The 16505-nt window shown below is 28.2% G+C and overlaps 1 protein-coding gene and 2 non-coding genes across 3 annotated transcripts; all 3 read left to right on the top strand.

The window, feature by feature from the left end:
• The first annotated feature begins 4086 nt into the window (after positions 1-4086).
• On the top strand, positions 4087-14303 carry LOC132922256 (translation elongation factor 2). The gene is made up of 15 exons (XM_060985671.1): positions 4087-4243; positions 5498-5906; positions 5976-6184; positions 7409-7533; positions 7602-7710; positions 9038-9151; positions 9681-9827; positions 9891-9992; positions 10057-10195; positions 10259-10716; positions 10774-10983; positions 12563-12745; positions 12825-12957; positions 13671-13795; positions 13861-14303. The coding sequence occupies exons 1-15, from the start codon at positions 4241-4243 to the stop codon at positions 13927-13929; spliced, it is 2535 nt and encodes an 844-aa protein (XP_060841654.1). The 5' UTR covers positions 4087-4240; the 3' UTR covers positions 13930-14303.
• LOC132923569 (small nucleolar RNA SNORD57) lies at positions 5247-5317 on the top strand. The gene has a single exon (XR_009661223.1). It is a non-coding gene; the product is annotated as a small nucleolar RNA SNORD57 (small nucleolar RNA).
• Positions 5361-5429, top strand: LOC132923568 (small nucleolar RNA SNORD57). The gene has a single exon (XR_009661222.1). It is a non-coding gene; the product is annotated as a small nucleolar RNA SNORD57 (small nucleolar RNA).
• Positions 14304-16505: the final 2202 nt, after the last annotated feature.

Genomic DNA, 16505 nt, shown 5'->3' with positions numbered 1-16505 from the left:
ATAGCCATTTTGTAAAGTTCAATGAGTTCATTTTTCTGAAAATACATTTTAATTTCATTAATCTCCTGATTTTTAATATTTTTTCTAGTTTCAAAAAAAACTTTGAACTATTTAATACGATATTGGTATCATACTATCATTATATCAAACATGTCAACATGTGGAATCCTGGCAAAAAATACGAAGGAAAAAAAGAACAATTTTTAAAAATTTTAAATATATTTATTGATTATAAAAGAAAGTATGAAAAGTCTACATAGGATATTTCCAGTAATAAAAATGCATTTTAGTATCTAGTATTTAAGTATTTTACTCTATATTATACTTTTTTTTCCGCGAAAAAAACAAGGAACGGGTGGGAACTGTTTACTACAATACTGCCACCCGGTCCCTACTCTATATTATACTAAGTTATATTGTATTTAGTATATAAAAATATACTAAGTACCTATATAAAGACGAAGAATAAAATATATATTTGTATACATTTTTCTACATAATTTTATGCAATAAAAAAACATTTTTCAAAAGAAATACATTTATATTTCAATATTTTTTATTTTTAAAATTAAATTAAATATTTAAGATTAAATACCGACGCTTATTAAGGAGTTTAATGTAGGCAATTTCAATGTATCTGTATGCGGGTTGTGTAAATGTAAATGTGTGCGTAGATACTAGGTAGGTAAATAGGTAATAATTAATAATTATTTAATTTTTATGATCAATTAATATATTTAAAAATTTGTTCTTTTTTAATTGTTCTATTTTCCGTGTTTTTTTTCCTTTGTCGTTTTACAGATTAACTCAACATGTGCCCCGCATGATCGTTTCGGCCGGCGAACGCTTTTAGTGTTTTTCTCGAAAAATGTAAAAACCAGGAGATTAATGAAATTAAAATATTGAACGTCAATATTTTCAGAAAAATGAACTCTAATGGGTATCTTCAATTTTTTTGAAAATAATTAAATAAAAAAATATATTTTTTTTAACTCTTTTACCAAATCATTAAAATAAATTAAAACATAAAATATTTGTAGTTCTTGTTCCTGTGAATCTTATTAAAAAACCAGAATTATAATATATTGATTATTATTTCAAGAGATATTGCAATGGGTAAATCCTCACGGGACACTATAATTTAAGAAAAGAAAAAACACCAATTTGAGATGTATTGATATATTATGTAACATAGTTGATCTTACCGGTAAAACTATATAAGCGTACATTATTTAATGCACGTTTGGAAACTCGTGGCCGGGAGTTACAAATCATGAGCTATCCAACAAAGTTATATGATCCAATTTTTTTTCATATTTAATATTTGTGTAAATCTATGATCTATCGTTATTGTATAATACATTAATACATATAAAAAACGTGATGACAGACACAAAAAAAAAAACACATCGTTATAAAATTAATACATTCATCACTCCGTACAGAATCTAAAATGTAATTAATTGATGTTAATTTTTCTACACAAAAATGTAGCACAGAAATCTCGTAGCGTTTGCATTATTATAGTACACACGGCAGTGAGTCTGAATGAAAAGGTTATTATTTATATTAATAGAACCTGATTATAGATACCCTGAGAACTATTAAAAAATTCTCTAAAGAATAACAAAAAATGACTTCCAACGCTTTAATTTCCTAAAATATAACCTATATCTTTTTATAGGCAAGCAACTTATAAAAAATCGACGGTTTAACTTTCGGTATTTTTAACACTCTTTTAAATCTTGACTAAACTAATAATAATAACAAAATTAAAACCTATTATAGGCACGCACATCATAAAATATATAGGAAATAAATAATGCAATAGAAATGAAGCAACGTCGTATATCTCCAATTGGCCAATTGACCAATTAGTTATTTGATTGAGTACCGCAGTCCGCAACACACATTTATATGTATACTATGTAGATACTTAAAAACTAAAATGTATCATTCTTTTTATGAAAATTATGACTGGATTAAGACTTATAAAGCACCGTTGATAATTTTTTAAAAGGTCTAAAACAAAATAGAGAAAATTGTATATAAGTAAATTTATTTTCATAAAAAATTAAATATAACTTATAGAAATATTCGATTTATAAAATATTTCTAGCTTTTCCTGAAACAAATTTATTTATGTATTCATGTAATCATGTCGTAAAGATGTCTCACTACATTGATAATAACCTTAAATATCATAAAGATATAGATATTACATATTATACATATTTAATACATATTAAATATTTTCTTTTACACATAATAATATTAACTAATAAGTAATACAAATAATAATTGCATTATTATAAAGGCATGGTGTAAAATTAGAGGCCTCTAAATAGATCCCAAGTCTTATAGTTCTAAGATCATGGCCTTCTGCCCCCTTTAATCTCGGCTTAAAATAAATAATGAACTTTGTATTAAAATCTGAGCATTATACTTACTTATTAGTTATTACTTTTACTTCTTACCATACTTTCAAGTTTATACAGTATGACTAGTATGAGTCATCCATCAATACCTCAACTTGATAACGAAATATTCAATAAACAATTACAGATTATTTTTATTCAAAACATTTTGTATATAATAAGACTGGACTGGGTACAATTGTACAAATCATAGTTAAGTAGATGCAAGTTTAAGGTTATAACTTATAAACTTAGAAGAAAGTAAGATTTATTATTTTTCGAAAACAGATTAGATTTCATGGAATACACATAATTTTTTGGAACAAATACTTCGCCCCATGTACAATATTTTTATTAATATGTGTTATATGCCTTAAGTGCTGTGGAACAGTTTCAAAATGTGTTCCTAAAACAATATTACTTTTTAAACCAAAAAATATTAGTGTAAATAGATATGTTTGGAACGCCACTTCAGTTATATTTCAAATTCTGTTTATTAGAATTCTAATACCTTTGGAAAATTGTTTCCATAAATGCAACTTCAAAATATTACTAGCTTATTCCAAAAAATATTTCTTCCTAACTTTTATGAAACAAAATATCATTGGAACAAATGTGTTGTGGAACTAAAGGTATTGACAATATGATGACAAAGAAAACGTGTTTTATCATAGACCTTATACTAAGGTCTATGGTTTTTATGGTAAAACACGTATACGGTTTTTCTTTAGATCGTGTATATCAAGAATATAGATAATAAATTTATAATATTAATTATGGGTTTTAGGGTATAAACAATTTTTCATTTATTTTTTCGTAAATTCTGTATTTCTGTATACACTTTCGCTACTGTCTTTAGTATAGCCAATACAAGTGTATTATTGTATGGTGCTATACATTTATAATACAAACGGTAGAAATGATACCATCATATTCTTAGACAATAAAGAATAAACAAATTATCTATGACCATAATATTATGTAGATAAAAAAAGATTGACAATTTTACTCTTTATGGACGATATTAATTTATCGTTTTTATATATTGTGGTATAAAATTCGTGAATAGAAAGCCTGCGTTATTTCATATTGTTATTCAGTTAAGCTATCAAATTTACTTATTGTATGTATAATATTACCACAGATTGTAAATAAACTTTGGTTAAATAATAATAAAAAAAAGAATAGAGAGCATAAAGAATCTAACATTTTTTCTAATCAATCTGTTTCGTACGATCGTCAAAAATAATAGCATAAATCGTATATGAGTAAATGGCTGAGTATTGCGAATTCGAACTACAACAATATTGCAGCTGTCAGCTGCTACTAACAGTCAACTAGTCAAGACTGTTAAGAGTTAACAGTTGTAGGTACATCGTGTACGTTCATATTCCATTGTATTCAATTATTAGAACTACAATAATTATTCAAGAGATGGGTATATCTTAGTCCGTGATTAGAACAATATTCGTTTGGGGTGGGAGAACGAAATAGGAATATTAAAAAACACGTCGAGTCTACCGCATTATTTTGCGGGACACGAGGTTGGCAACCATGTGCATCACACGTCGCCAGTGTTCCGACGCGGTGGTATGTTACAATGATGAAGGGCGGGGTATGATTATTCCCATGAACGGCAGCTCTGTGCAACGTGTCATGGCGACCGCTGGTTATCGGTGGTGGGGGGGTGGCGGTGGTTTCTGTAGTCCGACGGTCTGACGAACTGTTCCGCACACCGTCCTTTCTGTTGCAACGTCGGCTCCCGACACTCGTGCAACATAATTTGATTTTTCTGAGCAGATTTCATCCAAAAACATCTCAAAATGGTGAGTATTGATTGCATTTGTTGTTACGTTACTGTATAATACTGTGTGACGGCCGTCCGTTTCTCCATCGTCCGGCTTGTTCCGTTAATTTATTTTGGTCTGGCCGTGCATTTTAGTGGTGGTAGCGTCATCCGCCGAGATGACGTGGTAGCGGCGGGTCGAGGCGGGACACCCGTGTCCGGTTAGGTTTTTCGCCCTTACTTAGGAGCTGAAGAGAATTCCAACTATCCCTTGCGCTAATCTCTCTCATGGTTTTCCGGGGTCGTAATTTCTTTTATTTTTCCAAAATCGCATGGTGCTTGAAGTCTTCACTTTTTCGAATTCCACCAGATTTCTTTCCAAGTGCCAATCATGACCTCCACGCATACACAAATTCTTTCAATAGTTTTAAAAGATGATGTGATTAGTACGTTTTTCCTACAAGTACCACAGTGATTTTGATTTATGGTCTCTATCGCATCGTGTTTGGCCCTTTTTATGTTATTATTTTATTATTACATCGAAATAGTGTCATCTACAATGTACTCAGCTTCTATATCGATCTGCGAATGTCCTGTCATCGCATTAAGTCTTAGACCCAAACGTTAATGGTGTTGATAGAGGGATCACCTAGCGAACAACTTGTTTTTCCAATGGTATGATATCAGATAATATGGTTTGCATAACTTGATGAAATTATTTTTCAATGTTTACTTCTAATTGAAGTACTAAAATTGATCAACAATAAAATTATATTTAAAAAAAACTAGTTTTCAAGATAATTCTTTTTGGAGAAGCGACGGTTTTTATTCATCTTCCCAGCATACTTCTGCGATGTTATTATGTATAGAAACACTAATTCTTATTTATATTTATTATTAAAAACATTTTTATTTTCTGATTTACATTAATCTATATATTTATTTGGAGTATTACCATTATGGTAATTCAATAGTAATAACTAATAAAACAAACCTTTCATTAATTTACCTATATACACATTGATTATATATTTTCAATGATTTGTGAATGATGATATTTTTTTTCTTGCCTGAATATTACTGGAGGGAAAATCTGATTTAATGAGTCTGACAAAATCATTTGAACTACAAAACAAATTTAGTGTATTAGGTATTTAATAGAATGATGACAAATTAATTATCCTGACATTCTATGGAGGGAAATACTGATTTAATGAGTCTGACTGAAAATTACATTATTTTTATTTGATTATAATTATTGTACACATTGCTTAAACTACTTAATGTATATTAGGTGAACTTCACGGTAGACGAGATCCGTAAGATGATGGACAAGAAGAAGAATATTCGTAACATGTCCGTCATCGCCCATGTGGATCATGGAAAATCAACTTTAACTGACTCTTTGGTATCCAAAGCTGGTATTATAGCTAATGCTAAAGCTGGAGATATGCGTTTCACTGACACACGTAAAGATGAACAAGATCGTTGTATTACTATCAAGTCTACTGCCATCTCTATGTACTTTGAATTGCAAGAAAAAGATTTAGTCTTCATTAAGAATGTAGATCAACGTGATCCTGAAGAAAAGGGTTTCTTAATCAACTTGATCGATTCACCTGGACACGTTGATTTCTCCAGTGAAGTTACTGCTGCCCTCCGTGTTACTGATGGAGCCTTGGTTGTTGTTGACTGTGTCTCGGGTATATACAAATTTGTCTTATGATACCTTTTTAAATTAACTGTTTTCTTAATATTTATTTTCTTTTAAGGTGTGTGTGTACAAACTGAGACTGTATTACGTCAAGCCATAGCTGAAAGAATTAAGCCAATTTTGTTCATGAACAAAATGGACCGTGCTTTATTAGAATTGCAATTGGAATCTGAAGATTTGTACCAAACTTTCCAACGTATTGTTGAAAATGTTAACATCATTATTGCTACATATTCTGATGATAGTGGTCCCATGGGAGAAGTCCAGGTAATTTATAATATTTTAATACCTTAATGTAATTTATGTATATCTCAAAAGTAAATTCAATCTTTATGATGATGACTATTTAAAGCTGTTGATAAGATATACTTATATGAAACTTTATTACCCTTCTCCACGTCTGAAAGATTGAAATTATATAATTTTGAATGTATAATTATTGGATAACATAGATCCATACTGTCAATAACCTCGGTAAGTCTACAAAATAAAATGATTTAAATGTATTCATCTACATTCATAATTTGATAGTCCAAAACTTAAATGTGAAAAAATACAAATTATAAAGTCTTGTTTAATGATTAACAATTGTAAACTAAAGTTTATATTTCATTCGGGTATTATTCTTACTTAAAAGTTTGATTATTATTCGTTTCACTTAGTCAAACTAGACTGCTAAACTTACTTTGATATTTTTAGACTAAGAAATTTGCTACGTATATTTGTAACATTTCAATAATTTTATATTGATGACTAACCAAATTTTAAATAAAATTCTAATATCTGAATTATTCAATACCTTTTTTATGTCTATTTGACCATAATAAATACAATTCTGCTTAATAACTTATTATTATAAGTTTAGAGACAACCAATTATTATTTTTTACTTTAAAATCTACTGTACGACTTTATCACTTAGTAACGTTTTTTATTCTACAAGTCTAGCAATTGATTTTATACTGTTTTACAAGCTCATTATAGTTTTCTTAGAACTAATAAACAATATTATGTTTATGATATTGTTAGTGCTAAAACAAAACAGATTGCTGTAATTGTGTATACTATTGATCCTATCTTATTACAAAATTTATACAATTTTATGTGACCTTAAATTTATGTTATAATTAAATAAAAATTCCGTGTTGTACAGATGCTTAAATGCTTGTATTAAACTTGAGTTATTATTATATAAATTTAATGTTTATACTACATGGTCTTTCAATGATGTTTATCACATTAACTTGCTATCTATTGTTTTTATTTCACAATATTTAGAAAAACCCCCATGTATACCACTTATTATGTAGTAGTTCATTAAATTGCCTAATATTTGCATTGATCTTTGTGATGATACATATTTAAAGCTGTTGATAAGTTATACTTATATGAAACTTTATTACCCTTCTCCACGTCTGAAAGATTAAAATAATATATTTATAATTTTGTGTGTTTATTTTAAGTATACGGTATTAATCTATTATTTTTTTAGGTTGACCCTAGCAAGGGTAGTGTTGGTTTTGGATCTGGTCTTCATGGATGGGCTTTCACTCTTAAGCAGTTCGCTGAAATGTATGCCGAAAAATTCAAGATTGATGTTGTTAAACTTATGAACAGGTGACTAATAAAATAAGAAAAAAGTAAATTAAAAAAATATATTAACATATAAATTTTTTTTATAACAGATTGTGGGGAGAAAATTTCTTCAATCCCAAAACAAAGAAATGGGCCAAGCTTAAGGATGACAACAACCAACGTTCTTTCTGCATGTACATTTTGGATCCTATTTACAAGGTATATATTATTATTTTTTAAGTTTTTATCATATTAGCTATTATTTTTGAATAACTACTAATTATACTGAATTTCTTAAAATTTTGATTACTAAGTTTCCTGATCTTTTCTTAATATTCATTTCATATGACTTATGATGATGTTCTTTGCACACCAATGCTCCTGATATTATCTTGTGAAGATATTTTAAGAACGGCCGACTGAAGTTGTTATGATAAAAGAGTAATGTTAATGTTAATTATGAATCTTATATATTCATTATTAATTTAATGATAATGTATTCAATGATGATGTTCTTTGCACACCAATGCCCCTGATATTGTACTGTGACGATATCTTAAGAACGGCCGTCTGAGATCTCTTGTAAAATTTAAAGTTCAAAACATTTATTGATTAGCATTGGTATATTTTAATTTTTTTTTTAAATAGATTTCAGTATCCATAATTATGCAATTCAAAATTAGGTGTGATTCAAATTGGTTTGGATAATTAATTTTTCTGTTTATTCAAAACTAATTAATAATTGTTAATTATCATTGATCAATTATTTTTACCTGTGATGATGTTCTTGCACACCAATGCTCCTGATATTGAATTATGACGATATCTTAAGAACGGCCGTCTGAGGCATGAATAATTTATTCATAAAAAATTTTTTAGCATTGTTTTTTTTTTTTTTATTACTGATATTTTTGTATTGAGACTTACAATTGAATGATCAAAATCAATGTTAACTTGATTTTAGTTATTAAATATGAGTGTTAATAAATTAATTTCATCTATGATGATGTTCTTTGCACACCAATGCTCCTGATTTTGATCTGTGACGAAATCTTAAGAACGGCCGTCTGAGATGTAAATTATTTATTTGAGTTAACTTATTACCCAATTTTATTTTGAGATAAATTGAAATTTTAAGTTGTGTCAGTCTTATAACAAACTAATGATGATTACTTATCACAGACCTGTTCTGAGCTATTATTGAAGAAATTCTTATTATAAATATAACTGATTGTTTGTTTATATGCTAAATTAAAATTTATAATAATAAGTCACTGTATAAAAGCAACTACTGCAATTATATTTGAGTGTTTAATCTTAATTTACTTCAGTAATTAAAATATATTCGCCTATCACTATATAAACTTAATTTTTGAGATTTTATCAACCAATGATGATCAATATTCACAGACCTGTTCTGAGTAATTATTGAAGACAGATAATTTTAATACAAACTGATGGTTTATTTAATTATACGTTTGTTATAATATAATATTAAATACTATTTATTCGAAAAAGTAATTTATTTAATTATTTATTATTAAAGGTGTTCAACTCGATCATGAACTACAAGAAAGAAGAAGCTACTGATTTATTAAAAAAACTTGGTATTGAATTAAAACACGAAGATCAAGATAAAGATGGAAAAGCCTTGTTGAAGGTAAATATTTAATAAATTAGTTTTAAGATATTAAATTTATATATTATTTTGGAATGATAAGAATCACTTTGTTCAAATTCATATTAACCCATATTCAAAATAGTTTAATTTCATATGTTTTTCATGCTTGTCAAAGTCAATTGCAAAAAATCCATTTTTCATATAAAATATTTTTTTGTTATCTTAAAATTGTATTCATGATAATGATGATAGAAATTTATTCTGATAAGAATATATATGTTGATATTCATATTAACCCTTCTCCATCTGAGTTATAAGATACAAAATAATATATATAATGTACTTAAATTGTCTTCTCATTTATGTTGTATAATTATTAAAGTATAGTTGGAGGATTATTATGTTAATATTTAATTTTACAATGATGATAGAAATTTGTTCTGATAAGAATATACATGTTGATATTCATATTAACCCTTCTCCATCTGAGTAAAGTTTATAAAATAATATTCTTATATAGACTTATCTTATGAGTACTAGAAATGTAACTTATAATTTTATAAATTAGGTTGTTATGCGTACTTGGTTACCTGCTGGAGAAGCTTTACTTCAGATGATTGCCATCCATTTGCCATCTCCTGTTGTTGCCCAGAAATACCGTATGGAAATGTTGTACGAAGGACCTCATGATGACGAAGCTGCTCTTGGTGTTAAGGTAAATTATCAATTGATTTAATCATATTATATAAACTGTATTTAATGTTTTATTTTATCATAGAACTGTGATCCAGACGCACCACTCATGATGTACATTTCCAAAATGGTACCGACATCTGATAAAGGACGTTTTTATGCTTTCGGTCGTGTATTCTCCGGAAGGGTGGGTTACGAGCTGTTTTTGAAATATTAAGTATACATGTCTAATTTATAACTTCATGTTTTAGGTAGCTACTGGCATGAAAGCTCGTATTATGGGACCTAACTATACCCCAGGCAAGAAAGAAGATTTGTATGAAAAAGCTATCCAAAGAACAATTTTGATGATGGGACGTTACACTGAAGCTATTGAAGATGTTCCCAGTGGTATGTACTTAATATTTAGTTAATTTAAGTTTCACACTTATTAAAAGTTGAATATTTCTTTAGGTAACATTTGTGGATTGGTTGGTGTTGATCAGTTTTTGGTAAAAACTGGAACAATTACAACCTTCAAAGATGCTCACAACATGAAAGTCATGAAGTTCAGTGTTTCCCCTGTTGTGCGTATTGCTGTAGAGCCCAAGAACCCTGCTGATTTACCCAAATTGGTTGAAGGTCTTAAACGTTTGGCCAAGTCTGACCCTATGGTGCAATGTATCATTGAAGAATCAGGTGAACACATTGTTGCTGGTGCCGGTGAATTGCATTTGGAAATTTGTTTGAAAGATTTGGAAGAAGATCATGCTTGTATTCCGATCAAGAAGTCCGATCCAGTGGTATCATACAGAGAGACTGTGAATGAAGAATCTGAAATCATGTGTTTGTCGAAATCGCCCAATAAGCACAACAGATTATTCATGAAATGTCAACCATTCCCAGATGGTTTGGCTGAAGACATTGAAGGGGTAAGTTTGAATTTGTTTAAAGTATTATGTTTTATTTACATTTATTCTGATATACAGGGTCAAGTCAACCCAAGAGATGAATTCAAGGCTCGTGCTCGTTACTTGGGTGAAAAATATGAATATGATGTTACTGAAGCTCGTAAAATCTGGGCTTTCGGTCCTGATGGAACAGGCCCCAACTTGTTGATTGATTGTACCAAGGGAGTGCAATATCTTAATGAAATCAAGGATTCAGTTGTTGCTGGGTTCCAATGGGCAACCAAAGAGGTAATATATTTATTTGTTATTATTGTATGATAAGTTTGCTATGATGATACAAGTATTATTCTTTCGCGGTTTCCACCAGAAAATATTTCTTATGATGGTTGAAAGTGTCTGAGCATATATTGTTTCAGTTCCTAATGTCTATTAATAATTTTATAATATATTGATTGAAAATGTAATATAAATATTATTTTTATTTAAAGAAGAGTTAGTACAAAAACAATATTAGTGTTAATTCAAGTAGCAAATTTAAAAATTTTATCTCTACTTTTTATAAGATTTTTTTGTGATGATACACTCTTATATCTTTCGCGGTTTCCACCAGATAGCTATTTAGCTTTAGTGATGGTTGAAAGTGTCTGATAATTATATTATAACAGGAAAAATAAACTATTTATTGTTAAATAATATCAAATTGATAATACTTAATATAGAGTATAATATGTTTGAAACATTTTCTATGATGATACTATTGTTATATCTTTCGCGGTTTCCACCAGATGCATTTTGCTTAATGATGGTTGAAAGTGTCTGAGTAATTTATTTCCATGTTCCATCAATTAATAATTTATGATAGTAATTAGTATTGCATTTTTAACAGACTACAAAAGTTTCCAATTAGAAGTACTTACATTATTTCTATACAATAGGTTATATATAATATGGTGTCGCCCAGTACCATCATTTCTTCCATTATAGGTGAACAGATAAGACTAATATTTATATGATGATACTATTATTATATCTTTCGCGGTTTCCACCAGACAGCAATTTAGCTTAGTGATGGTTGAAAGTGTCTGATAATTATATTATAACAGGAAAAATAAACTATTTATTGTTAAATTGACAATACTCAATACAGTGTATGTTTGAAACATTTTCTATGATGATACTATTGTTATATCTTTCGCGGTTTCCACCAGATGCATCTTGCTTAATGATGGTTGAAAGTGTCTGAGTAATTTATTTCTACAGTTAAAATTTTAAATAAATATAAATGTGATACAAACCACTGAGGTTTCCAAATAAGAATTTGCTTAACTTATTTCCATACAAAGGGTATACATATGCTACCCCAATACCCCACCATCCTTTTCCATTATGTGTGAAAATATGAGACTAATATTTCTATGATGATACTGTTATTATATCTTTCGCGGTTTCCACCAGAGAGATTTATCTTTTAATGATGGTTGAAAGTGTCTGAGTAATTTATTTCTATATTTTATATTAAGTCTTACTCTAATGGAATTCATAATATGCATGGATTATTTTGCCGTTTTCAAATAAAAAAGTAATTGAGTATATTATATATTTCATGTATTGTTCAATGACTATACTAGCCAGTACCATGGTTATCTGTATTTAAAGGTTTAAAAAAAATTAAAATAATATTTCTATGATGATACTATTATTATATCTTTCGCGGTTTCCACCAGAGAGATTTATCTTTTAATGATGGTTGAAAGTGTCTGAGTAATTTAAATCCTTAGTATTAAATGTTACTTTACTGTAATGAAATTTATTTTAAAAGAAATGTTTTTGTTTCAATTTTAAAATAAATTTGTTATTACTTTTCCAGGGAGTTTTGGCTGAAGAAAACATGCGTGCAGTTAGATTCAATATTTATGATGTTACATTACACGCTGATGCTATCCACAGAGGAGGTGGTCAAATCATTCCAACTGCTCGTCGTTGTATGTACGCTTCAATTTTAGCTGCTCACCCAAGAATTATGGAACCTGTGTACTTGTGTGAAATTCAAGTATGTTATAATTATTTAACTATTTTTATTCTAAGAATATAATAGTTTTATTTATAACTTTTTGTACAATTGTTTTTAGTGCCCTGAAGTTGCAGTAGGAGGTATCTACAGTGTTTTGAACAGACGTAGAGGACACGTTTTTGAAGAAAGTCAAGTTGTCGGTACACCCATGTTTGTCGTTAAAGCATACTTGCCTGTCAACGAATCTTTCGGTAAGCTTATAATTTATTCTTAAGGTTTTGATTTGTCATAGGTATTATGTTTAGGTTTTTACTTGATGAAATACTATGATTAATTATTACTACTACATTTATTTCAAAAAAGTTTTAAAAATATAGTCATACCACGATTTGCCTCTTTTACTTTGAATAAATAAAGTAATAGACTTTCCTTTAGTGGTAAATTAAAATTAGGTATATGTCGCTATGTTCTTCAGGTTTTTATCTGATGTAATACATTCATATTACTACATATCAATTCTGTAAAAATTAAACTTGATGGTTGATACCACGATTTGCCTCTTTTACTTTGAATAAATAAAGTAATAGACTTTCCTTTAGTGGTAAATTAAAATTAGGTATATGTCGCTATATTCATCAAATTCCTATCTGATGCAATACACTCATATTACTATAGTTCCAAATTTATTGAATTTATATTTAATACCTTCCAGCATAAATGATTCACTCTGTAATTGGCGGGCGGGTTTTTATTCGTTCGTAAATGGGGACAGTGTTGAAAGTGCAAATGGAAGAAAATTAATTTTATAGTAATTCATCAGAACGCTGTCACAGAACCTCTATCCTTATGTTCAATGATGATTTTAAGCTATGATGAATTAAAACAATTAATTTATATCAATTTTAAAAAATGAACTTCAGTAAACTTGTTTATTTACTATTTTTTTCTTTTTTTTTTTTTAAAGGATTCACTGCTGATTTGCGTAGTAACACTGGAGGACAAGCTTTCCCACAGTGTGTATTCGATCATTGGCAAATATTCCCAGGTGACCCATGTGAAGCAGGATCAAAACCATTCACTGTTGTTATGGTAAGATAAAATAATTTTTAAATAGTTGTTGAAATTTAAATAATTATGTTTTTATTTAATTTTAGGATACACGTAAACGTAAAGGTCTTAAGGATGGATTACCAGACATCAATTCATACCTCGATAAATTGTAAACATGATATTAACTTTAAAATCACCGCATTTTTTTTATTATTATTTTATTGTTAAAACACAATAGTACGGAAGACTTGATGTTATTTCTACAAATAATATTTTTGTCTTACTTTTGAACAATACTTGTTTTATGCTACAAAAACAAACTTCAATTTTCCATAAGACTTAACTATTCTAAAAGAACTGATGAATATGGTTTTTCTAAATGTATGGCAGTGCCTGGGTTTATATGATTGTTTCCATTTTCCAAACTAAAAAACTATTGATCATTTACTGGTGGTAATATTATGTGTTTCATCAAAAATGCGTTTGGTGTAACGCTGTGCATGTCACTAAAATATACCTAATAAAAAAACATTAATATGAAAATGAAGTCTGTTGTTCAATTTTACTTCAATTACTTTTACGCTTTCAGCCTACGATAACGATTACGCAACTGGTTTTGTTGAGGTATAAGCAATAAGTATTTTATAATACGTTATATTTATATACATGTATAGTGTTATCAGTATTTAACTCAAAAAGTTACTAATATTTATCAAAAATTAGAAATGAAAATAATCATTATTTATACCATTTTGGTTAATTTGATATATTTTTATATATCTTATTTTTCCTAAAAGGTAATGTTAGTATGTTTCTCAAAATGTAATGTAATTTTTTTTATATATACGGTTTTAAATATTCAAAAATTATTATTTTACTGTAATATCTAAAAACATCACTATGTCCAAATTATTGGTGTTTTTTGTTCCTCATATAATTAAATGATAGTTTTTACTACTTGGTTCTAAACTTTCATGTAATAATTGAAAATACAAAATCAGTTCTAATTTATTGATATACTAAAATTATAATATACATATAATTGATTAGTGATGATGGTTGGTTGCAAATGCTGTTTTTTTCAATAGTAATTCAAACTGATTTGTGGAATTTTAATGTTAACCATTTTTTTTGAGTGGTTGATAAAACTATTATTTTATAGAAAATTTTGATATGTCAAAATCAAATTCTATATAATGAGTAGCTTTTGATTTGGCATTTTAGGTAGTTGCCAATTGTTCTATTACAAATTTGAAAATTTAATGAATAAATTTATTTATTACTGCAGTAAAGAAACTACAGTAGAACCTCTATTAACCGTCAGTCTCGGTACCAGAGCTTTGATGGATATCGAAAGTACGGTTAAACGAGCAACAAACATTTATTATTTTCATTAATTGTGGGGGATAAGATTTTACTGCAACGCGCGTTTTGTCTGGTGGTTAATGGGGTGACGGATAATCGAGGTTCCTGCTGTACATAGTATTCTTATATTAAGTTTATATACACTGTAATGGTGTTTTCAATCTTCATTGCTAACAAATTTTTCTGCAAGAAAACTTGGAAACCCCATTTCAAACCTATACCTACTTATACTATATAGTTTTACGGAACGCTGCAAAGAAGAAGATAAAGTAGGTTGGGATTACATAATATACTCGAACCACGTATTTTTATGTAGTAATTGTTCTACTAATTTGTCTTGGAGGTTGAAATATCTAACTTACCATTGATTCAAACCCACTGATATTAAGCAGCGTTACTGGTAGTCTAGAACTTGCAGAAAAAAATTGTAGGTGTAAATCAGTTAAACTCTTATACTTGCAATACATTTTTTTTAATTATAAACTTAGATGTAACATGCTTAAATAAGTAAATAACAATACAAAATCCCAAATATCGTGTCTCTGAAAACTCCTTTCTCCGAAGAAATTGAAATAGACTATTATCAAGATATAACTTAATGAATTATTTATTGCTAAGGCAATAATGTAACTTGTTTTTTAACCAGTTTCTTTCATATATAACTTAAGGACGTTATATCCGCATGTGTTGTCTGTCTTACTATAATGTAGATCATAGCAAATTGGCATTCGGCAGAACACATTTTGTAATATTAGAATTAATTTACCTATAATCAAATTCAAAGGTAAGAATATTATCTAGACAATGACATGATTTTATTGATATTATCATTGTAAAGTAAGTTGTAATATTTTAAATAGCTGTAATTCACTTTAAATTTGATAATAGGTAAATTTACTCTAATATTAAAGCTAACATCACAAAATGTGTTCTGCTAAACGTAAATTTAATGTAATCTACATAATTAGTAAGACACAACACATGCGGGTATAACGTACTCTTGATAGCGTTTATGTCTATTTTAAATAAATGTATAGTCTTATAAGGCTATAAAATACTTCAAACATAGGCGTGCGCAGACTTTTCGCAGGGGATGCCAATATATTTAAAAATAACTCAATTTTTATCTTCCTTCAAAAAAACAAATCAGAATTTTTATTTTTTGAATGTATTTCATAACTACAAAGTTCTTCTAAATAATAGTCAATATAAGTAAAAAATATAATTTTAACTGCATTTTATTACTATAATATTAATATGAATTTAATTTATGTAATACTTTATTATAGTTCTAATCTTCTGTCAAAAGTTTTTTATAAATAAAAACGTTTATAAACTCCTAACTAAAAAGTAAAAAACAACAAACAAGCTGGCTCCACAGACC

Source organism: Rhopalosiphum padi, chromosome 2 (genome assembly GCF_020882245.1).
Source record: "Rhopalosiphum padi isolate XX-2018 chromosome 2, ASM2088224v1, whole genome shotgun sequence".
In the NCBI taxonomy this organism is placed as follows: domain Eukaryota; kingdom Metazoa; phylum Arthropoda; class Insecta; order Hemiptera; family Aphididae; genus Rhopalosiphum; species Rhopalosiphum padi.
This window is presented reverse-complemented; position numbering and strand designations above follow the sequence as displayed.